Source organism: Hypanus sabinus, chromosome 9, assembly GCF_030144855.1.
Source record: "Hypanus sabinus isolate sHypSab1 chromosome 9, sHypSab1.hap1, whole genome shotgun sequence".
In the NCBI taxonomy this organism is placed as follows: Eukaryota; Metazoa; Chordata; class Chondrichthyes; order Myliobatiformes; family Dasyatidae; genus Hypanus; species Hypanus sabinus.
In genome coordinates this window covers 167,325,099-167,349,292 of record NC_082714.1, presented here as the reverse complement: position 1 = coordinate 167,349,292, position 24,194 = coordinate 167,325,099, and the positions used below count along the sequence as shown (strand labels likewise).

The 24,194-nt window shown below is 44.0% G+C and overlaps 1 protein-coding gene across 1 annotated transcript; it reads left to right on the top strand.

Annotated features, from left to right (window-relative positions):
* Nucleotides 1–528: 528 nt before the first annotated feature.
* Nucleotides 529–23,339, top strand: LOC132400024 (cytochrome c1, heme protein, mitochondrial). The gene is made up of 7 exons (XM_059981090.1): nucleotides 529–651; nucleotides 8,860–9,047; nucleotides 9,855–9,981; nucleotides 12,280–12,437; nucleotides 13,763–13,923; nucleotides 15,621–15,721; nucleotides 22,942–23,339. Exons 1-7 carry the CDS (start codon nucleotides 541–543, stop codon nucleotides 23,044–23,046), a joined length of 951 nt encoding a protein of 316 aa, XP_059837073.1. The 5' UTR covers nucleotides 529–540; the 3' UTR covers nucleotides 23,047–23,339.
* Nucleotides 23,340–24,194: the final 855 nt, after the last annotated feature.

Sequence of the window (24,194 nt, the reverse complement as noted above, 5' to 3'; positions counted from 1 at the left end):
TCCCCTACCGTCCCTCCCCGTCCTCCCCGTCCTCCCCGTGAGCGGGCGCGACCGTCCGAGGTTGGGGAAACGGGTTAACCACCATCAATCGATGGGCCAAATGGACACTGACGTCCCGTCACCCGACCAGCGGCAGGTGGCGCTGTGTAGCAAGCGCCCCTAGCATCATCTGCTAATTGTTGATAGATGAATTTAATTTGTAGTTTATCTTTATTTCACAGACTGTCTTATTTATATAAATCAATCAATATATGTAAAATGTTCTTTTTCCTCAACAAATGCGCCATACGCGCCCTGACTAACGTTAAGAGTGCTTTGCGCGGTACAGGCGACCCTCTCAAGATGACGGCGGCGCGGTGCATACTGGACGTGAGGGCCGCACTCTCGAAGCGGCAGTGGGTGCAGGACTGGGTCGATATAATGTTTAGAGATAGAGAGAGAGGAAGAAATAGAGAAGGAGAGAGACCCTCCAGAAGGTTGATTTGCGTTGCATTCTGGGCGTAAGGGCGCAACTCACAAGATGGCGAAGACGCGCGGTGGATGCTGGGCGTGAGGCTAGCCACTCTCAAGATGGCGGCGCTGAGGGTGGCGGCGGCGGCCAGCGGGCGTACTCTCCTCCACACGCGGCACAAGACCATCCATTGCTGCAGGGTGAGGCGGCGGGCGGCCGGGCATTGCTGGTGGTCGGCGGGGAGTCAGTGGCAGGCTGGGGCAGCGCGGTGGTAGAGTTTTTTCCTCAGTGAGAGTTGCCGTTTGTGTCAAGGTCACCCGCCTTTCTCCTTCACGGAATGGTCGGGGCCGCCGGTGTGTGAAGCAGGACCGGGGCCGGTCCAGGGCCTCAGCTCTTGGGCACATCAGTGAACTTCTGGGTCTGTTTGTGGGATTACCGGGAAACCTTTCTTACGGCAGATTCCGGTTTAACTGCTGCAGATCAGGATTGTTGACCCAGAACAACCTGCATCCCATCATTGATGTTCGGTTAAAGTGGATTGAAAACCATTAACAAACTGAGCATCGACTGTGGGTGGGAGGATTTGTCGACGTTTCGTTGGGCAACCTGTGGGTTTGTATGTTATAGTGCCCCTGAAACCCACAATACTACATCCGCAATGTCCTTCGGGAAGGAAATCTGCCTTGGTAGAAATTATACTGGGTTGGACAGTAAATATCAACGTCCTTTAAATAAGTGAAACAAAAGCCACTCTTCATCTTTCTCTTAGTGTCTCTTGACAATAGGATTGAATTTCAGATCCGTACTATTAGGGTGATGCAGAGTAAAGTCCACTATGTACGATAATAATCCGGAGTTAGTATGTAGGCTTCGTGATTCTGCGAGGCATTGATCTATACGGAGAGCTTGAGGGTTTAAAGGAGTCTTCAGAGGGATCGATCAAGGTGAAGCGAGTGGGCATCAAGCAAGAGCCGAAGCGCTACATCAAAGTTCAAAGTAAATCTGTTCTCTAGTTATGTGTATGTTACTGTGTACAACCCTGAAATTAATTTTCTTACAGAGAAATAAAGAAATATGATAGTATATGAAAAGCTGTACATAAACTATACAAGACTGACAGATACCCAGTGTTTATAGAGGACAAATGTTGCCAGTAATAAATAATGCTGAGAACATGAGCAGTAGAGTCCTTGAAAGTGAGTCAGCTCAGCATTGAGGTGAGTGTAGTTATCCACTCTGGTTTAGGAGTCTGATGGTTGAAGGGTAATAACTGTTTCTGAACTTTTGCCCTATGGTAATAGCAAAAAGAGATGGCCTGGATGGTAGGGGTCTTTAACAATGGATGCTGTTTTCTTGTGGCATCGCTCCTTGTAAATGAACTCACTGGCTCATTTTCAAACTAATATTCCTGGAAACATTGGACTTGCATGATCAGGCACTGTTAATGTCAATGTATAGAATTAGAAAGCAAATTGAACAGTACCCTGTATTGCAAGGTGATTGAAGTAGAGAAAGGATATCCTGCTGAATTTTGAATCTCATCTCATGTATCGTGTATGTTTAATATGTGTCCTGTACTTGCCTCAATGCTGTTTATGAAAACTCAATGGATTGAATCTTGGGATGAAGCAGTTATGCCATGGAGACAGTGAATCGGGTCAGCCTGTATTCGCTGTAGATACAAGTGGAATGGACAGGGTAGATGCAAGAGTTGCTTTCTCTAGCTGCTGAGTTGTAATCGGGCTGGCCTTTTGAGACACATGGGGGTTTCTGCATGAAGGTTGTGAACACTGACAGTTTGAGTAATTGAAACATTGATGATTTCTCTTTGGCACAGAAGAATATGGGGATTGAATAGGAAAATGGGCAAGATATAGCAGTATAAACACGAGAGATTCTGCATATCCAGAGTAATACAAAAAATGCTGGAGGAACTCTGCAGCATCTGTGGAAATGAATAAATGGTCAACATTTTGGTTCAAAGCCCTTCATCAGAACTGGAAAGGGAGGGGGAAGAAGGTGGGAGGGGCAGGAGGGCAAACTGCCAGGTGAGTTGGGTAGCTTGGGGGGGGGGGGAGGGATGAAGTGAGAAGCATGGAGCTGATAGGTAGAAGAGCGAATCTATTAGGAGAGTGTACCATGGGAGAAAGGGAAGGAGGAGAAGCACCAGAGAGGTGATGGGTGAGTGAGACAAGGGGAGTTTGAATGAGGAACGAAAGAGAAAGGAGAGAAGTTACTGGAAATTAGAGAAAACGATGTTCATGTTGTCAGTTTGGAGGTTACTCAGATGGAATATGAGGGCTGGCTGTGATCTCATTGGATGGCAAAACAGAATGAAGGTGCTGTACAGTGTCCCTCTTCTCTGATTGAATGTTCGCTTTGTTTATTTGCCGCAGTAAGCACCGCTTCCTGTACGTGCCAATGATAATTGGGAAATCTGTTACTAAGAGAATCCTTTAAATTAAGATCTAGTGAAGTGAGCCAACCTATGTGGTGATATTGAGAAGTTTATAAAGAGAGGCCATTATTTCTGAATGTATGCTTCAGTGAGTGAAGTGTATGGAACAAAACACATACTGCTGTGGTTTAACGATTGGTGCGAGTCGCACAGGTGAGTGGTGTGTCTTTCCTGACGCTCAGGTTGTGGAGGGTTTGAGAGTTTGTGTTCATAGACAATCATCCTCATTACAATTTTTCATAGTGCAAGCCCCTTTATGCCCTTTGAGTCCTGTGCATTCTGACAGCAAGTACTCCTCTTGTCATTAGGCAAGGGAATTCTGACTGGTAATATAATCAGAAGAGAGGGGTTTGTTTGTTAATGGAAGTTACACTGTTTGGGATGTACCATTATAAATGTGTCTATGGAAGAGATTGCCTTGTCAGTTTCCAAAGCAAATCCTATAAGTGGCTATCTGCTATCAGTGACAGACTGTGGTCTAGTTTACTGGATTAATTGTGTGTGAGAGTGATTTTTTTATTCAGTATCTGAAAGTTTCCTGGTAGTGTTTTTTTAAAGGATGAATTTGTATTGCACAAGTTGCCATATTACTGGGGAACTCTATTTCAGAAATGATACCTGAGAGGTTTGTTGGTTTGAAAGCTGAAGTTCTAAGGATCAATGTTGCAAGGATTTGGTGGAGGATGTTTTCAAGAGAATGGATTTTCTGGTCTTAGTCTGGAATTGTTGCTGTAAATTAGTGGGGGTGGGGGTGGTGGTGGCAAATCCACCTTCACTATGTAAGTGTAGAGGGAGAGAATAGGGAATTATAAGCCTGTATCCTATATCAGTGGTAGGGAAACATTGGAATTTCTAATGTAATAAATGACAGCTTTATTAAATCGGAGTGGATGTGAATTCACATGTAACAATGAGAAGCACAGTTCACTACTCTGCTAGAACAGTTTGAGAATGTGAATGAGTAAAGAGGTAAGGGGGGGGGTTGCAGTGTCATAGAGACATAGAAAGTACAGCACAGAAACAGGCCCTTTGGCCCATCTAATCTGCACTGAACTATTTATACTGCCCACTCTCATCGACTTGCACCATTACTATAGCCCTACCATCCATGTACTTATTCAAACTTCTCTTGAAGCTTGCATGCACCATTTGTGCCGACAGCTCATTCCACACTCCCACGACCTTCTGAGTGAAGTTTCCCCTCATGTTCCCTTTAAACATTTCACCTTTTACCCTTAACCCATGATCTCTAGTTGTAGTCCCACCCAACCTCAGTGGAAAAAGCTTGCTTGCATTTACCCTATCTATATCCCTTACAATTTTGTATGACTCTAATCAAACTTCCTCTCACTCTTCTATGTTTCAAGGAATACAGTCCTAACCTATTCAATCTTTCCTCACAACTCAGGTTCTCCAGACTCAGCAACATCCTTGTAAATGTTTCCAAATGTGTTTACACCTTTCCTGTAGGTAGGTGACGAAAACTGCACACAATACAGTCGGCCCTCATCTGCGGATTCCACATGCGCAAATTCAACCAACCGCGAATTGCGAAAACCCGGAAGTGCTCTTCCAGCACTTGTTGTTTGAGCATGTACAGACTTTTTCTTGTCATTATTCCCTAAACAATGCAGTATAACAACCATTTTACATAGCATTTACATTGTATTGGGTATTATAAGTAATCTAGAGATGATTTAAAGCATACGGGAGGATGTGTGTGGATTGGGATCGAAAAAAATCTGAAGTTCTCTTACTAGTTAAGTCGAAACAGGTACGTCCGGTATTATTTAGCGTCAGTTAGTCAAACGTTTGTCTTAATATATAGTATATATTTTACCTTTCTATGCATATAAAACACTTAAGAACGTATGTTTCAGTGCCAGGCTTGGGAACAGAAGTTCTCGGGACTCAGGACAGATCGCTCCCTAGTGCGCTCTCCACCGTGCCAGGTTGATGTGGAGGATCAAAAACTCAAAACCTTAGTAACAATTGTAGCTTTCATCAGGGCTACAAATTGTTTAAAATTGTTCTGATCATTGACCGACCTAGCCTAACGCTTTTCCAATGACAGATGGCGTATCACCTCTTTCCAATCGCTTTATTATTTCCACTTTATTTTCAATCGTGATCGTGATTATTTTCGTGAACGGAAACACTGCGCATTCAGAGCTCTGGCGCGGGGGCCTAATGTCCACAGCTCTGAGACAGGTTAAATAAGGTCTGGGGTTCCACTGGGTCCTAAGGTCCACTGGATTGAGCCAGGTTGAATAAGGGACTTGAGCATCCGCGAATTTTGGTATCCGTGAGGGGTCCCGGAACCAATCCCCTGCGGATAAGGAGGGCCGACTGTACTCCGAATTAGGCCTCACCAACATCTTATGCAACTTCAACATAACATCCCATCTCCTCTATTTAGTACTTTGATCTGTGAAGACCACTGTGCTACAAGGTTCCTTTGTGACCCTGTCAACCTGTGACACCACTTTCAATCATTGATGGACCTGTATTTCTACCGCAATCCTCAGTGCCCTGCCATTCACTGTATAAGACCGACTGTGCCTGGTTGGTTCTACCAAAGTGCAACACCTCAGAATTGTCTGCATCAAATTCCGTCTATCATTTTTCCATCTGGTCCAGATCCCACCACAAGCCGCGATAGTTTTCTTTACTGTTTGTTACACCCCCGCTTCCAGATTGCTGATATAGATGACAAACAACAGTGGTCCCGGCACTGATTGCTGCAGTACTCCTGGTCACAGGCCTCCAGTCAGAGAAGCCACCGCCTATAAACTGAACCTTCTTGACCAACCTCCCATTCAGGACCTTATCAAATGCCTTGCTAAAGTCCATGTAGACAACATCCACTGCCTTACCTTCATCAACCTTACTAGTAATTTCCTCAAAAAAACTATAAGTTTAGTTGGACATGACCCACCACTCTCAAAGCCATGCTGACTATCCTTAATCAGTCCTTGCCTATCCAAATACTTACGTATCTGGTCCCTTAGAATACATTTCAATAATTTTCCCACAACTGATGTCAGACTCACTGGCCTATAATTTCCTGGTTTATGTATAGAGCCTTTCTTAAACAGTGGAACACATTGGCTATCCTCCAATCCTCTGGTACCTCTCCGTTGCTAAAGATGATTTAAGTATCTGTTAGAGGTCTGGTAATTTCTGCACTGTTCCTGGTTATGGGTTACTGCTCTTCTCAAATTCCCATGGTCTTCCCATTACATCCCAAGGCTCAGTGAATGAATGGCATAGCAAGCTGAATTAGTGATGTGCAAACCAAAGCAAGCACATCGATTTGTAATTTGTAAAACACACCTGTTTGGTGAGCTGCCTGTTTGCTCCTGGTGTAATACCACAGTAGCCAGCGTACTCTTTGGAATAACATCACTGTTGGTTTAGATGGTCAAGGGATAATATAAACAGAGTTTTCAAAATAAGATTTGGTTATTTGAAGGCATTTTTGGTTAAGAATAGAATGTGTCATGAAATCTTCAGGAAATATTCTGCACACAGTACATGGAATTGTTGCTCTCAGACAGTTGGATGTTGGGAGTCCATAAGACATAGGAGTAGAATTTGGCCATCTGGCCCATCAAGTCTTCTCTGCCATTCCATCATAATGGATCCTTTTTTTAATCACCTCCTTGATCCCTTCTCCCTGTAACCTTTGATGCCATGCCCAATCAAGAACCTATCAATCTCTACTTTAAATACACCCAACGACCTGGCCTCCACAGCTGCCCGTGACAACAAATTTCACAAATTCACCACCCTTTGACTAGAGAAATTTCTCTGCATCTCTGTTTAGAAAGGGTACCCCCCCCCCCATCCTGAGGCTGTGCCCTTTGGTCCTAGACTTCCCCCACCATGGGAAATATCCTTTCCACATCTATCCTGTCTATGCCTTTCAACATTCGAAAGGTTTCAATGAGCTCTCCCCTCATCTTTCTGAATTCCAGCGAGTACAGAGCCAGAACCTCAAACATTCCTCGTATGATAACCCTTTCTGGAATCATCCTTGTGAACCTCCTCTGGACCCTCTCCAATGCCAGCACATCTTTTCTAAGATGAGAATCCTAAAACTGTCCACAGTACTCAAGGCGAGGCTTCACCAGTGCCTTATAAAACTTCAGCAACACATCCTTGCTCTTGTATTCTAAACCTCTTGAAATGAATGCTAACATTGCATTTGCCTTCCTCACCACCAACTCTACCTGCAAATTAACCTTTAGGGTGTTCTGCACAAGGACTCCCAAATCCCTTTGTATCTCAGATTCCTGGATTTTCTCCCCATTTAGTTTGCACATTTATTTCTACTATCAAAGTGCATGACCATGCATTTTCCAACATTATATTTCATTTGCCACTTTCTTGTCCATTCTCCTAATCTGTCTAAGTCCTTCTGCATCCTACCTGTTTCCTCAACACTACCTGCCCCTCCACCAATCTTTGTATCATCTGCAAACTTAGCAACAAAGCCATCTAAATCATTTATATACAGCATAAAAAGTAGTCCCAACACCAACCCCTGTGGAACACCACTAGTCATTGGCAGCCAACCAGAAAAGGATCCTTTCATTTCCACTCACTGCCCCCTACCAATCAGCCAATGCTCTAACCATGTTAGTAACTTCCCTGTAATTCCATGGGCTCTTAACTTGGTAAGCAGCCTCGTGTGGCACCTTGTCAAAGGCCTTCTGAAAGTCCAAATATATAACATCCACTGCATCCTCTTTACCTATCCTACTTGTAATCTCCTTAAAGAATTCCAACAGTTTTGTCAGGCAGGATTTTCCCTGAAGGAAACCATGATGACTTTGTCCTATCTTGTCCTGTGTCACCAAATACTCCATCACTTCATCCTTAACCATAAAACCATAGAACATGACAGCACAGAAACAGGCCTTCTTGGCTGTGCCGAACCATTTTTCTGCCTAGTCCCACTGACCTGCACCTGGACCATATGCCTCCATAACACCCCTCACCCATGTCTGTCCAAGTTTTTCTTAAAAGTTAAAAGTGAGCCGGCATTTACCACTCAACTGGCAGCTCATTCCACCCTCCCACCACTCTCTGTGTTAAGAAGCCACCCCTAATGTTTCCTTTAAACTTTCCTCCCTTCACCCTTAACCCAGGTCCTCTTTTTTTTTCTCCCCTAGCCTCTGTGGAAAAAGCCTGCTTGCATTCGCAATTGACTCTTAAACATCTTCCCAACCACTGAGGTTAGGCTAACTGATCTATAATTTCCTTTCTGCTGCCTTCCTCCTTTCTTAAAGAGTGGAGTGACATTTGCAGTTTTCCAGTCCTCTGGCTCTATGCCAGAGTCCAATGATTTTTGAAAGAACATTTTTAATGCCACCACAATTTCTAAAGCTACTTCTTTCAGGGGTTGGTCTGGGTGATTTATGTACCTTTAGGTCTTTTAAGCTTTTTGTGAACCTTCTCCCTTGTAGCAGTAACTGCACCTTCTTCTCTTCCTTCACACACTGCATCAAGCATAGTGTTAGTGTCTTCCACAGTTGAAGCATTCAGATAATCTTGAGGTATAGAACAATGGGTCCATCAGCCATGATCTTACAGAATGCAGTAGGAGATTTCAGGGCTGGTGGTCTTTGAAGAGTGTAACAGGCTGGTAGCAAGTACAAGGGGAAGTTCAAAGCAACAGATGCTGCAAATCTGAGATAAAAACAAAGTGCTGGAAACGCTCACCAAGTCAGAAAGCTTCTGTGGAGAGAGGAACAGGGTGCAGAACCCTTTGTCAGGGATTGCAAACCAGGAAGGAAATGGTTAAGGGCAACTTTTACTTGACTTACTTCATTATGCATCCACTGTTTTGAAAGGAAACTGTTGAATTTATAATTTGATATCCAACATGTGGCTCTGTATTCTACATCCCTCCATTTTACAGCTAATCTGTCTTGTCCCATAGGCCAGGATGTCCTTTGCAAGCTTGTCCCGTGGGAAGAAGATAGCACTGTCCACGTTAGGGGTGCTTGCTGCTGGGGGCGGTGCCCTTGCGATCACCTTGCATCGCTCTGTGTATGCAGACCTGGAGCTCCATCCTCCCAGTTATCCCTGGAGTCACAATGGCTTTTTGTCTGCACTAGACCATGCCAGGTGAGAATGCCCTCATGTCAGAGCTATGCAGAGTGTCCGTGGGATTGGGAAAGTGGGCAGAAACAGTCTGGTCAGAGCACTGCTCACCCAGAGCAGCTCAGTTCAGAGAAAGAGAAAAGTTGCCTTATTGATCACGTACATCAAAACACGCAGTGAAGTGTGCCATTTGTGCAGGTGACCAACGTAGTCCGAGTTTGTGCTGGAGGTAGCTCGCTAGTGTTGCCATGCTTCTGGTGCAAACATAGCGTTCTGATAACTTACTAACACCTATGCCTTTTGAAATGTGGAAGGAGAGTGGAGTACCTGGAAGAAATTCACTGCAGAAGTAACAAAGTCAAAGGCCATCCTGTTCTGACATTAGATTCCAAGTAGGGATCTCTGAATGGAACCCAAGCTGACTTTGTTCCTACTCCCTGCTACCCTGAACTCAAGGCAGGGTCCACCCTAATGCACGAACACTAGCCATTTGAGATGAGCTGGCAACACAGGCCTGGCATTATAGTGTAACACTTCACAGTGCCTGCAATCACTGATGGATTCAATTCCTGCTGCTGAGTTTGTACGTTCTCAATGACCACTTGAGATTCCTCATATGTTCCAAAAATGTACAGGTTAGGGTTAGTAAATTCTGGGAGTGTAGCATGGCAGCACTTGCAAGCTGCCCCTATCACTTCCTTAGTGTAAATGACACATTTCACTGTATCATTCAATGTACGTTTGACAAATAAAGCTAATCTTTCATCTTTGCCGTGCAGAAGAAGGGTTTGGCTGCCATGATGTGAGCCTGTTACCTGTCTGTATTCGCAGTGTTCGCCGTGGTTATCAGGTGTACAAGCAGGTGTGCGCGGCCTGTCACAGCATGGAGTACCTGGCCTTCCGGAACCTGGTTGGAGTGACTCACACAGAGGATGAGGCAAAGGCCCTAGCAGAGGAGGTGAGAACGGCCACATTTTATCATTGAGCAGTGTGGGAATTAAGTCATTCCAGTTTTCAGCATCAGACGCTCCCAGATTGTGGGCTGGATGCCAAATAAAGTCTCCCTTGGAAGAATGACATGGTCCTGGGAGTGACAAATAGTCTCACTTCCCCAGGCTCTTACCTGTAGCGTTTGCCCATGTGTACTTGCTGAAGAACCATTTAACTTTACTCTCTGTTTGGAGTGGCACGGCAGCTTAGTGGTTACAGTGCCAGCGACCAGGGACCCGCGTTCACTTCCCACTGCTGTCTGAATGAGTTTGTTCCTCCTCGCTATGAGTGCACGAGTCCCCTCCTCGCTGTGAGCCGCCCTTTTCATTATGCATGGAGTATCAGAGGACCGGGTGTGGTTTGGCCCACACCATGAGTCGGTGCCTTAACAATCTTTCTTTTTCAATCTTTTTATTACTGTTATTAATATCAACAAAATAAAATTGATACATAGATAATGGGATTACAAACATACACAATTCAACTGAACATGAAAGAATATATAAGCAATGATTTCAGTATAAATGAGTATTCCCAAATTGTAGACGAAACAATATACAAATAAACAAGGCAAACCTACGTATATCATAATATATAATAAAAAAGAAAAAACAAAAAAATTATGCAAAAAAAACTAATCTAATAATCTAGTAACTAATAAGGAAAAAAAACAAAAAGAAAAAAGGGAAAAAAAAGAAAAAATGGAAAAAGAAAAAAAGACTGTTTATAATATCTCACAAAAATACAAAGTCATCGGTGTCGTCACCTCCGATCCTCAACGTATATAGAATCAAAACTGGAAAATCAAATAGGCCTGGAACAGGGTCATATTACATCATATGAAAATACTGAATAAATAGTCTCCATATCTTTTCAAATTTAATAGGTATCAAATACACCACTTCTAATTTTTTCTAAATTTAGACATAACATAATTTGAGAAAACTAATGAAATACAGTAGGAGGATTAATTTCTTTCCAATTCAACAACATAGATCTTCTAGCCATTAGTGTAAGAAATGCAATCATTCAACAAGCAGAAGAGGATAAATGGAGTGAGTCCATCATTGGTAAACCAAAAATTGCAGTAATAGGATGAGGTTGTAAATCAATGTTCAATACCGCAGAGATAATATCAAAAATACCTTTCCAATATTTTTCCAAAAGCGGACACGGCCAGAACATATGAGTTAAAGACGCTATTTCAGATTGACATCTATCACAAATAGGATTTATATAGGAATAAAAATGAGCCAATTTATCCTTGGAGATATGAGCCCTGTGCACAACTTTAAACTGTATTAGTGAATGTTTAGCACATATAGATGATGTATTAACTAATTGAAGAATTTTATCCCAATTCTCAATAGGGATAGTAAGGTTAAGTTCTCTTTCCCAATCATTTTTAGTCTTGTAAAAGGGCGGTGCCTTAACAATCCGGTGGACACGAGCCAGCTGAGTGTTTTCATGTGTTCCCAGGGTTGGGCTGATGGGTGAGAGGGAGCTGGCCCCCGCTCTGAACAGGGAGCTGGAGTACAGCTTAACCCAGGACAGACAAGTTGGAGCAGGATGTGGAGAAGTACAGACTTAACCAAACCTGGTAAAGTGCTGCATTGCTGTGTCTCCTACAGCACAGAGGGTTTGCTTTATGAGTTAAATGTTGGCTGAGTAAATTACTTTGGCCAAGTGTCGGTATACATAATCAGCTGACTTCTACATGTTTGGACTCAGGAAGAAGCAGTATGTGTGTCAGTAGAGGAGCTGGAGGAGAGAGGTGTTGTAGGCTCTGTGGTGCTACATAGATATCAATTAACCTGCTCTTGGTTATGATACCAAAATGTTTCCATTTTATGAAAGTTGGTTGATTTTCAGTCCCCTAAACAACAAGTGTTGCTTTACAGCACAATAACCGGTGAATTATTAGGAAGCACCACAGGGCATGGAACAGTGACCTGAGATGATGGAGGTTTGGTACAGGAGCTGGTTAAATCTGAATAACAGGTGTATGCAGAAACAGTCAAACACGGTGCCAAGGTGGAGCTGTTGGATGTGAACACTGTTGGCCCAGAGTCACTATGGGATTGAGTCGACTGTTTCACATTGTAGTGTACGGAATTCATACTGGCCCTATTCTGAACAGGAAGCAGTGGTGTGGTGCTGTGAAATTAAACCCATTGCGATAACTAGCCAGCCTCATGCTTAGCTATTATCAGTAATCTGTTATGGTGGAGGTCTGACTGCCTGTGTGTTGTGTCTCCACTCCTAGATTGAAGTGTTGGATGGACCAGATGAGAACGGAGAAATGTTCACCCGCCCTGGCAAGCTCTCCGATTACTTCCCTCAACCATACCCAAATTCAGAGGCAGCAAGAGCAGCAAATAATGGGGCTCTACCTCCTGATCTCAGTTACATCGCTAATGCCAGGTACTCACCCTCCCTCCACAAATAACGATCTTTTCCTCCTGATCTCAGTTACATCGCAAACGGCAGGAACTGCCCCCCCCCCCACACACACACTGCAGTTCATGGTTCCTCAAACAGGTGACTCCATCTGATTATGTTATGCTTCTGTCACTGAAATTTTGCAACATATCTTGCTTGTAGTTCAGTGAGAATTATCGGCACACCATAGTTCTGCTGAACAGTGACAGATTGCTGAGTAACCCTGAATGTTGGCGTATAGCCTGCAGTTCACATTTCATGCAAATGGAGATACTGTGGCAGTCACTGCCACGTGATCACTACTGCAAAATCACAGACTTGGCATTTCAAGAGCTGGTCTGTCTAACTGTTTGTGGTCATGGTCTGGGCTTGTGCAGAGTCTGTACTACAGAGTAAGTACTGGGGGGGAAGCCCTTTTACTAAGAGGGGGCAGATGTGAGTAGCATCGGCCAATCTGACCCAGGATTCAGATGTTACCGAGGGGATTTTCATCTTCACTCACCACCTCAAGGGTGTCATTATCTAAAAGTCTGGCATTGCTTAGCTGTGGTCAGGTAAATGTTTGAAACAGACGGGAGGGAGAGAGCATGGCAGTGGGAACTGTTTGGGATTGGTACAGTTTGTGTGGAGAGAATGGGACAGTGGGAATGGTTTGAGATTGGTACAGGGCTGTGGGGAGAGAATGGGTCAGTATGAACAGTTAGGATTGGTACAGTACTGTGGGAAGAGTGGAGTAGTGTGGGGATTGGTACAGTTTGGAAAGAATGGGACAGTGGGAACAGTTTAAGATTGGTACAGGGCTGTGGGGAGAGAACAGGACAGTGGGAACGGTTTGGTATTGATACGGGGTTGTGGGCAGAGAACAGGGCAGTGGGATTAGTCCTGGGAATTGATAATGGGGCTGTGGAAAGAGAGTGGGGCAGTGTGAATTGTTTGGGATTAGTACTGTGCTGTGGGGAGGGAACAGTGCAGTGGGAATGGTTTGATATTGATACTGGCTATGTGGAAAGAACAGGACAGTGGAAACAGTTTGGTACTGGTATGGAGCTGTGGGGAGAGAGTGTGGCAGTGTGAACGGTTTGGGATTGGTAAAGGGCTGTGGGGTGAGAGCAGTAGTATGGCATTAGTATTAGAGTTGCGTCCACACAGTGGTTGGTCAGAGAGCTATGGCTCCTGCTGTAAAATGCACGAAATCAGAGGAACTAAATCACAGGGCATGGGTGAAAGCCTTGGCAGAGTATTTTGCTGTGGAGAATGCTTGAGGAAAATTTAGTGGAACACACTGACTTGTTCATCTGTTTGTGTAGACATGGCAGTGAGGATTACATCTTCACCCTCCTCACTGGATACTGCGACCCTCCTGCTGGCATCACTCTTCGAGAAGGCCTCTACTACAACCCCTACTTTCCTGGCCAGGCAATTGGAATGGCCCCTCCTATTTATGATGAAGCTGTTGAATTTGAGGATGGTAAGAGCTGGTGCAGTTTATCTGAAGGAGCTGACTCAGTGGGTTTCTCACTCCCTGTGAAAGATCATTACTGGTGCCTTCACAATCTCCTTAGCTTCCTCTTTCAGAACCCTGTGGTGTAGTCCATCTGGTCCTGGTGACTTATCTACCTCGGACATTTCAGCTTCCCAAGCACCTTTTCCCTAGTAGTAGCAACTAGACTCTTCCCCCAGACATTCTTGAACATCCGGCATACTGCTGCTCTCTTCCATTGTGAAAAATGCAAAATAATTATTCCGTTCATCCGCCATTTCCTTGTCCCCCATTACTACCCATCCAGTGTCATTTTCCAGTCATCCAACATCTGCTCTTGCCTCTCTTTCACTCTGTATATCTGAAAAAACTTTTGGTATCCTCTTTGATATCATTAGCTCGCTTACCTTCATATTTCATCTTTTCCCTCCTCATGGCTTTTAAAGTTGCCTTCTGTTGGTTTTTAAACATTTCCCAATCAAACTTCTGACTAATTTTTCCTCTATTATATTCCCTTTCTTTTGCTTTTATGTTGGCTTTCACTTCTCTTGGTGTGGTTGTGTCGTCCTGCTTTCAGAATACTAGTGCTGTTTGTCCTGCACCTTCTGAATTGCTCCCCGAAACTCCAGCCATTGCTGCTCGCCATCATTCCTGCTGCCCTCCTCTTCCAATCAACTTTGGCCAGTAACTCTTTGACTTCCTAACTAATCAAGAACCCATCAAAGATTAACAATCTTTGAAATCCTTAATCATCAAGAACTATCAAATTCCGCTTTAAATATACTCAATGGCTTGGCCTCCACAGCCATCTTTGGCAATCATTTCCACAAATTCACTACCTCATGGCTAAAGAAATTCCTCCTCATTTTTAAACCCTTTGTCTGCTCACAACTTGAAACCCTGGTATTTAAAGCACCTGCAACCTGGACTTGGCGGAGAAGCAATGCAGTGTGGGTCTCCAAGGCTGAGGTTTCCATTGGTAAATTGAGGATCTGGCACAGCTTGCAAGCTAACTGAGAAACTAAACTTACTATTGGTGAAGTATTCCGGGCATTCTTATTGCCTGCCTGGTCCCAGGGATCATAACATTATTCCCAACCTGGTCCCAGGGATCATAATCCCAACCTGGCCCTGGGGATGATAACCTTATTCCCAGCCTGGTCCCAGGGTTAATAACCTCATTCCCAGCTTGGTCTCAGGGTTCCCAGCCTGGTCCCGAGGATTATTACTTATTCCCAACCTGGTCAGTCCACAGGACTGTTCAGGAACACTTCACTGACAGGCAATGAATCATTACACTGCTGACCCTTGTATAGCTTATGATTACTGTTGATGGAAGGGTACAGAGAGACAAGGGGTCAAGCGGCTGATGATCAGGGTTACATCCCTGACTTCAGAGAAGGATAGTACAATTTGAGTTCCTGAAGAACTGCTTATTTCTATCAGAGAGCTGATTGCCCCACACTTAGCCTGCTGAGAGTTGCAAACACAAGGAACTCAGCAGGTCAGGCAGCATTTATGGAAAAGAGTAAACAGTCAACATTTCAGTCTGAGACCCTTTAGCAGTGGGTACCTGTGATTCAGTGACCACACACTTACCTCTGAGGCTCTGATCCCAACTGACCTTGAGAGTCTTGCTGACTGCATCTAGGCCACTTACTGTTCTTCTCTCTCCCAACCTCCAGGGACTCCAGCCACGATGAGTCAGATTGCCAAGGATGTGTGCACCTTCCTGCGCTGGAGCTCTGAACCTGAACACGACCAGCGGAAACGCATGGGCTTGAAGGTCAGTTCACTGGGGTGACGAGGGGTCTGGGCATGGGAGCTGACAGCAGGTCCGGCACTCGTCGTAACTAATGATTTGCATTGGTTCAGTTGTTGGTTCTCCATCTGAGCCAACAATGACAGGAGATGTACAAGAGAGTTGTTAAAGTGGAAAGACCATTAGACGTAGTAGCAGAATTAGTCCATTTGGTCCATCAAGTTTGCTCCGCCATTCAATCATGGCTGATCCTTTTTCCCCTCATCAGCCCCACTCCCCAGCTTTCTCTTCGTGTCCAATCAAGAACCTATCAATCTTTGCCTTAAATACACCCAATGATCTGGCCTTCACAGCTGCCTGTAGTAACAAATTCCACAAATTCACCACCCTCTGGCTAAAGAAATTTCTCCGCATCTCTTTTAAATGGATGCTCCTCTATCCTGAGGCTGTGCCCTCTTGTCCTAGACTTCCCCACCATGGGAAACATACTTTCCACATCTACGCTGTCTAGGCCTTTTAACATTCAAAAGATTTCAATGAGATTTCCTCCCCCCATCCTTCTGAATTCCAGCAAGTACAGACCCAGAACCTGCAAACGTTCCTTGTACGATAACCTTTTCATTCCCAGAATTATCCTTGTGAAACTCCTTTGAACCCTCTCCAATGTCAGTGCATCTTTTCTTAGATGAGGAGCCCAAAAGTGTTCACAGTACTCAAGGTGAGGTCTCACCAGTGCCTTATAAAGCCTCAGCATCACATCCCTGCTCTTGAGTGTGCCATTCTGTTGAGTGGCTTTGACTCATTAGGCTTGGGTGAGGGAATGCATCTTGTAATTTACACTCTCTGTGCTTTTATTTGTTCATCCTCATCTTCTAGGGCCTAGTAGTGAGAATGGTGCCGGGGCAGTATTGTATACTGTGTTTGGGATGTGGGAAGTCTGGGAGATCTACAGTCTCCTTGATAAACACAACTGCACCAGGTGCACTGAGGTGCAACTCCTTAGAGAACGTATTAAGGAACTGGAGATGCAGCTCGATGACATTCAACTCACACAGGAGAATGAGGAGGTGATAGACAGGAGCTACAGGGAGGTAGTCACCCCTGGGTTACAAGAGTCAAGAAACTGGTTACTCTCAGGAGAAGGAGGGGAAATGTGCCAGTGTAGAGTACACCTGTGGTCATTCCCCTCAGTAATAATTACATAACTTTAGATACTATTGAGGAGGAATGACCTACAGGGTGGAATGGGGGCAAACAACAGTGACCGGGTCTCTGGTGCTGAGGCTCAGAAGAGCAGAGAGGTGAAGACTGTAGTGTTGATAGGAGATTCCATAGTCAGAGGAACAGAGGTGAGGTTCTGTGGGTGTGATAGAGACATTCGGATGGTATGTTGCCTTGCTGGTGCTGGGATCAGGGATGTCTCAGATCCGTTCCATGGCATTCTCAAGGGCAAGGGTGGAAGCCAGAGGTCTTGATACATATTGGCAATAATGATATAAATAGAAAATATAAGAAGGTCCTGAAGAGAGATTCTAGAGAGCCAGGTAGTATGTTGAGAAACAGGACCTCTGGATTGCTGCCTGTGCCACATACCAGTGAGGGTAAGAATAGGATGATTTGGCAGGTGAATGTGTGGCTGAGGAACTTATGCAGGCAGCAGGGGTTCAGATTTATGCATTGTTGGGATTTCTTCTGGGGAAGGTGTGGCCTGTACAAAAGGGATGGGTTGCAGCTGAACCCAAGGGGTTCCATTATTCTTGCAGGCAGGTTGACTAGTGTTGTTTAGGTGAGTTAAGATTAATTTGGCAGGAGGATGGGGAATAGGAGTGAGACTCCTGGCTGATGATAAGGCAAAATTGCAATCCACAGGATAAGTTGCAACAGAAAAGGTGGACAAAATTGAAAAGTGCAAATACAGGATAGAATGCGCGCAGTATATGGAAAACGTAGATGAACTTATAGCACAGTTACAGATTGGCAGGTAGGATGTTATAGGCGTCACTGAATCATGACTGAAAGAAGATTATAGCTGGGAGCTTAATATCCAAGGATACACATTATATTGCAAGGACAGGCAGGAATGCAGAGGGGGTGGCATTGCCTTGTTGGTGAAAAAATGAAACCAAATCATTATAAAGGTGTTGAATCATTGTGGCTAGAGCTAAGGAACTGCAAGGATAAAATTGAATTGAATTGACCATTACTTACTTCCTTCATATATCTGAGTAAAAATCTTTACATTACATTTCTGTCTAAATGTGCAATGTATAGTAATTTATAATAAATAGTATTTGTAATAAAAAGATCCTGATGTGAGTTATATACAGACCTCCAAACAGTAGTAAGGATCTGGTCTACAAATTACAACTGGAGGTAGAACATGGATGCTAAAAGGACAATGTTACAGAAGTCATGGGGGACTTCAGTATGCAGTTAGATTGGGAAAATCAGGTTGGTGTTGGATTCCAAGAGGAAGAATTTCTAGAACGCATACGAGATGGTTTTTTAGAGCAGCTCATGGTTGAGCCCATTGGGGATCAGCTGTTATGGACTGGGTGTTGTCCAATGAGCTGGAATTGATTAGAGAACTTAAGGTAAAAGAACCCTTTGGGGCAAGTGATCATAACATAATTGAATTCACTCTGAAATCTGAGAAGGAGAAGCTAAAGTCAGATGTATCAGTATTACAATGGAGTAAAGGGAATTACAGAGGCATGAGAGAGGAGTTCGCCAGAATTGATCAGAAAAGAACACTGGCAGGGATGATGGCTGGAAGTGATTTGGAAGTCACAGGATATACAGTGTACATCCCAAAGAGAAAGAAGTATTCTGAAGGTAAGATGACACAACTGTGGCTAAGAAGAGAAGTCAAAGCCGACAAAAGTGCCAAAGAGAGGGCATATAAAAGAGCAAAAAATAGTAGGAAATTAGAAGATTGGGAAGATTTTAAAAACCAATAGAAGGTCATTTAAAAAGTCATAGTGAAGGTAAAGATGGAATACGAAAGTAAGCTAGCCTATAATATTAAAGAGGATACCAAAAGTTTCTTCAGATATGTAAAAAGTAAAAGAGAGACAAGAGTGTATATCAGACCTCTGGAAAATGATGCTGGAGAAGTAGTAATGGGGTCAAAGAAATTGCTGATGAACTGAATAAGTATTTTGCATCAGTCTTCACTGTAGAAGACACTAGAGGTATGTTGGAAGTTAAGGTGTCAGGTGTTATGAAGTGTGTGGAGTTACCATTAGTAATGATCTTTCAAAAACTACACTAGACTACAGAGCTACACGGGACTACATAAAGTGCACAAAACAGTGCAGGGCAGTACAATAATAAATAATGAACAAGACAATAGGCACAGTAGAAGACAGATTTCAATATAATAATAAATGATGTAGATGTCAGTCTAGACTCGGTATTGAGGAGTCTGGGGGGAAGAAACTGTTGCACAGTCTGGTCGTGAGAGCCTGAATGCTTCGGTACCTTTTGCCAGATGGCAGGAGGGAGAAGAGTTTGTGTGAGGGGTGCATGGGGTCCTTCACAATGCTGTTAGCTTTGCGTGTGGTGTAAATGTCTGTAATGGCAGGAAGAGAGACCCAGATGATCTTCTCTGCTGACCTCACTATCCGAAGTCACTGGGAGTGAATGAGATATACCCCAGGCTAGCGCGGGAAGAGTTTGCTGAGCCTCTGGCGATGATCTTTGCATCATCAATAGGGATGGCAGATGTACCAAAGGATTGGAAGGTTGCAAACGTTCCCTTGTTCAAGAAAGGGAGTAGAGATAACCCAGGAAATTATAGACCAGTGAGTCTTACTTCAGTGGTAAGCAGGTTGCTGGAGAAGATCCTGAGAGGCAGGATTTATGAACATTTGGGGAGACATAATCCAATTAGGTATAGTCAGCATGGCTTTGTCAAGAGTAGGTCGTGCCTTACGAGCCTGATTGGATTCTATGAGGAGGTAACAAAATACACAGAGCAGTAGATGTTCTGTTTATAGATTTCAGCAAGGCATTTGATAAGGTTCCCCATGCAAGGCTTATTTAGAACGTAAGGAGGCATGGGATCCAGGGAGAACTTGCTTTGTGGATCCAGAACTGGCTTGCCCACAGAAAGCAAAGGGTGGTTGTAGATGGTTCATATTCTGCATGGAGGTCAGTCACCAGAAGGGTGCCTCAGGGATCTGTTCTGGGACCCCTCTTTTGGATTTTTATTAATGTCCTGGATGCGGAAGTGGAGGGATGGGTTAGTAAGTTTGCTGATGACACAAAGGTTGGAGGTGTTGCGGATAGTGTGGAGGGCTGTCAGTGGTTACAGCGGGACATTGATAGGATGCAGAACTGGGCTGAGAAGTGGCAGTTGGAGTTCAACCCAGATAAGTGTGAAGTGGTTCATTTTGGTAGGTCAAATTTGAAGACAGTATAGTAGTATTGTTGGTAAGACTCTGGGCAGTGTGGAGGATCAGAGGGATCTTGGGGCACTAAAAGCTGCTGCGCAGGTTGACAGTGTAGTTAAGAAAGCAAATGGTGTGTTGGTATTCATCAGCTGTGGGATTGAGTTCAAGAGCCTTGAGGTAATGTTACAGCTTTATAAGACCTTAGTCAGACTGCACTCGGAGTACTGTGTTTAGTTCTGGTCACCTCACTACAGGAAGGATGTGGATACTATAGAGAGAGTGCAGAGGAGATTTACAAGGAAGTTGCTTAGATTGGGGAGTGTGTCTTATGAGAATAGGTTCAGCAAACTTGGCCTTTTCTCCTTGAAGTAACGGAGGATGAGAGGTGGCCTGGATAGAGGTGTATAAGATGATGTGAGGCATTGATCATGTGGATAGCCAGAGGCTTTTTCCCAGGGCTGAAATGAGGAGGCATATTTTTTAAGGTGCTTAAAAGTGGGGGTGGGGGGGGGGGGAGATGTCAGAGGTAAGTTTTTCACACAGAGTGGTGAGTGCATGGAATGCACTACCAGCAACGGTGGTGGAGGTGGATACAATAGGGTCTTTTAAGAGACTCTTAGATAGGTAGATAGAAAAATACAGGGCTATGCGGTAGAGTAATTAATTCTAGGCAGTTTCGAGAGTAGGTTACATGGTCGGCACAACATTGTGGGCTGAAGGGCCTGTAACGTGCTGTGGAGTTCTGTGTTCTGTGGTGCAAAGGAACTTGGGAATCCTTGTGCAGGATTCCCCAAGGGTTAATTTTCAGGTTGTGTCTGTGGTGAGGAAGACAAATGCAATGTTAGCATTCATTTCAGAGGATTAGAGAGTAAAAGCAAGGATGTAATACTGAGACTGTACAAAGCACTGATGAGGCCTCACTCGGAGTATTGTGAACAGTTTTGGGCCCCTATTCTCAGAAAGGATGTGCTGACATTAGAGAGGGTTCAAAGAGGTTCACAAAAATTATTCTAGGATTGAATAGCTTGTTTTGTGAGGACTGTTTGATGGCTTTGGGCCTGTATTCACTAGAATTTGAAGAGTGAGGGGTGACATCATTGAAACCTAGTGAAAGGCCTTGATAGAGTTAATACTTGGAGATTGGCCAGACTCGTGTACAGTCTTAGACCATGTAAAATGGCACCTGTCCTTCTCCCAGCACATGGGTTTGTGTTATAGTACACATCCTCATCACCTGTAGGGCTACTGTAATGTTGCTGTGGGCCTGAACTACTACCTCACGTGATTCTCCAGCTTATTATTGTACCAGACGCAGCCTCTACAGTCTCTTGTGTCTCCCTCTGTTCCTCAGTTCTCCCAAAGTACTTGTCCTTCCTGGTTACCCACTTCCCACATCACCCCTACTGGAGTTAGGCCATTGAGCACTGTCCTCTGTCACGTTGTCTCTGTCTCCAGGTGTAGCCCATCTTGATGTATCCTTCCTCTCCCATAGATGAAGTCTTTGGAGCTTTTGTTGGCATTTCTGTAACATTGGATTTTTTTTTACAGGATGGGATTGCTAGCCCCATGCCCAACCCTCCTATTTTTGCAGCGAGGCTTGGGACTATCCATGGTGGAGTTGTCTTTTATAGTTAATACTCTCAAAGTTGATCGCCTCCATGTCCATCTGCTATATGTCATCTCGTGCTAAATGTGAGGTTTTTAAAACGAATCTTAGTAAATATTAGGTGTGGAGCCGTTGAAGCCTCTCCCCAGGGTTTCAGGGGAAGATTCTGTGGTCTTGAAACTCTACGTCCCGGAGGAGTCTGGAGCTCAATGGGTGAAAGTTGTCAACTGAGAGATTCAATTCTGTACCTCTCTGGTTCTACAATAATGGTGCTAGTTCCAGATTCATAGATAGTGTTTCAAAATTTCTAGTCAGGGATTTCAATCAACCAATATACACTATTTTATGTGTTTATTTTAATTTTTTATTATTGTGTTCTTTATCTAATTGTGTTTTTTTGTGCTGCTAACGATCTGGAGTAACAATTATTTAGTTCTCCTTTACACTTGTGTTTTGGAAATGAAATTAAACAGTCTGAATTTATATAGCTGCATGGACATTCCAATACCTCAAAGGTAATGAAAATGAAGATTGTTAAAGCAACATTTGTGTGAAGGTATTAGGAAAGTATCTAGCCAAATGTTTGCTAAAGAAACTTCTAGTTCAGACTGCGGACAGCACAGCTGCAGGGTCATTGCTGTGGACAATGCTGATTTTGGGTCCTATCTCAGCAGCACTGAGCACAGGTAACACGTGGGTGGTGCGCGAGGGCATGGCTCTGTAGTTCTGCCAGAACCTAGTAGTGTTGTTGAATGGCAGCTTTAGACTTCAGGGTCCAGTGTGTGTGGTCAGGCAGCGCTGGGAGGAGTGGACTCTGCCACTTCGGTTAAGCATGTCCCGTGCTGGTGATCCCATGAGGGGTGTGGTCAGGTGATCAATTCTCCCATGTGACACAGGGAAAAATCAAAATTTGCATTTTTATAGAACTCCTCACAATGCTGGTATGCCCCAAGAGTATTCATGTGAACAAAGTAGAACTGGGCATGTGACTAACAATGGGACAGAATCAGCTTCAATATCACTGACAGATGTGAAATTTGTTGTTTTGCAGCTGCAGTGCAGTACTAAAATATACTATAAATTGTAAGAAGAAACATTAAAAAAAGATAAAGAAGTGGTGCAAAAAGAAAACAAAAACAGTGAGGTAGTGTTTATGGGTTGGTTCATTGTCCGTTAAGAAATCTGATGGTGAGGAGGAAGAAGCTATTCCTAAAACAGTCTTTGTTCTTGTCTTTCCACAGGTGCTAATGTTTTCAGCTCTGCTTTTCCCAGTTCTGTACTACATGAAGAAGCACCGATGGGCTGTTTTAAAGAGCCGAAAGATCGCCTACAAACCTCCTCAATAACCCCTGGAACCAGGGATACTTCAACTCCAGGAATAACTGATCATTACATTCTCCGTCATTATGGATGTGGTCTGGACTTCACTTCAGGGGCAGGCGGGTGGGGAGAAACAAAATAATGTGAACGGTTTCAGATCAATGGGAGATCAGATGGGCCGTGGGTCTGTTGTAAACTCCTGAGAATAGCAGGTGAGTTGCTGACTGGGTGGGTGATCCACAGACAGGATGTTGCATGACTCTGGTCTGTCTTTAGTATTTGTAAAGGGGGGTTTTTAAATAAACTTGGAACGACAGCAGCTTCAGTGGTTGTGAACGTTGTCCTTATCTGCATGAATTACCAAATAGAACCCAACGGTGATCTCTTGCCTTTTGGATATTAAATTGATCTCATACGATGAAAGAGGTTCCAGGCTCCTTAATAAATCTGGACAGCATGGAAGAGTGGTTTTGAAGGTGGGGTAAAGAGACTGTTGTTTTGCTGAGGCTATTCGAAGTGGCACTGCAGAACATTGCCCAGATCTGCAGAACCAAAGTACCGATCTCAGTAGAGTGGATTGCTGAGGAAGGCGCAGGAAGCTGGTGGAATCTGTCATTTTAAGTTCACCTTCATCAGAGTGTTTGTGATGAGGGTCCGGTCCAGCCGTGAGTTGAAGATTCCCTTTGTTAACTCATTATGGCGTTGTGTAAATATTTACGGCTTTATGTTTAATAAATTCTAAGCTGTAGACCTGTTCTGTTTGGTTGCTCGCTGCCCCTCTCTAAAATGCAAACTTGCTCCCAGATGCTGAGGGTGGGGAAATTGATTAGTTAGTATTCTCATACAGACACCAGCCAAGTGGTTTCTGGACTCGTGACCAAAAATCTGAGTGTCTCCTGCAGCAGTGGAGTTGGCCAAGCATTTCTGATATCTGATGCTCTCTATACATGTTGATGGAGTAAGGAAAGCTGTACAGCATGTACTGGAACAGTGCAGTACCAGACAGACTATTTGGCTTATGATGTTGTCCAGAACTTATGTTAGCCTATTCTGTATGTCCTCCTCTGACTCATCCCTTTTTGTCCATTCACTTCATATTCACACCTCTATTAAACACCAGTAAACTGATGGTAACTCATTCCAGTCACCTACCACACTCTACATTAAACAAACA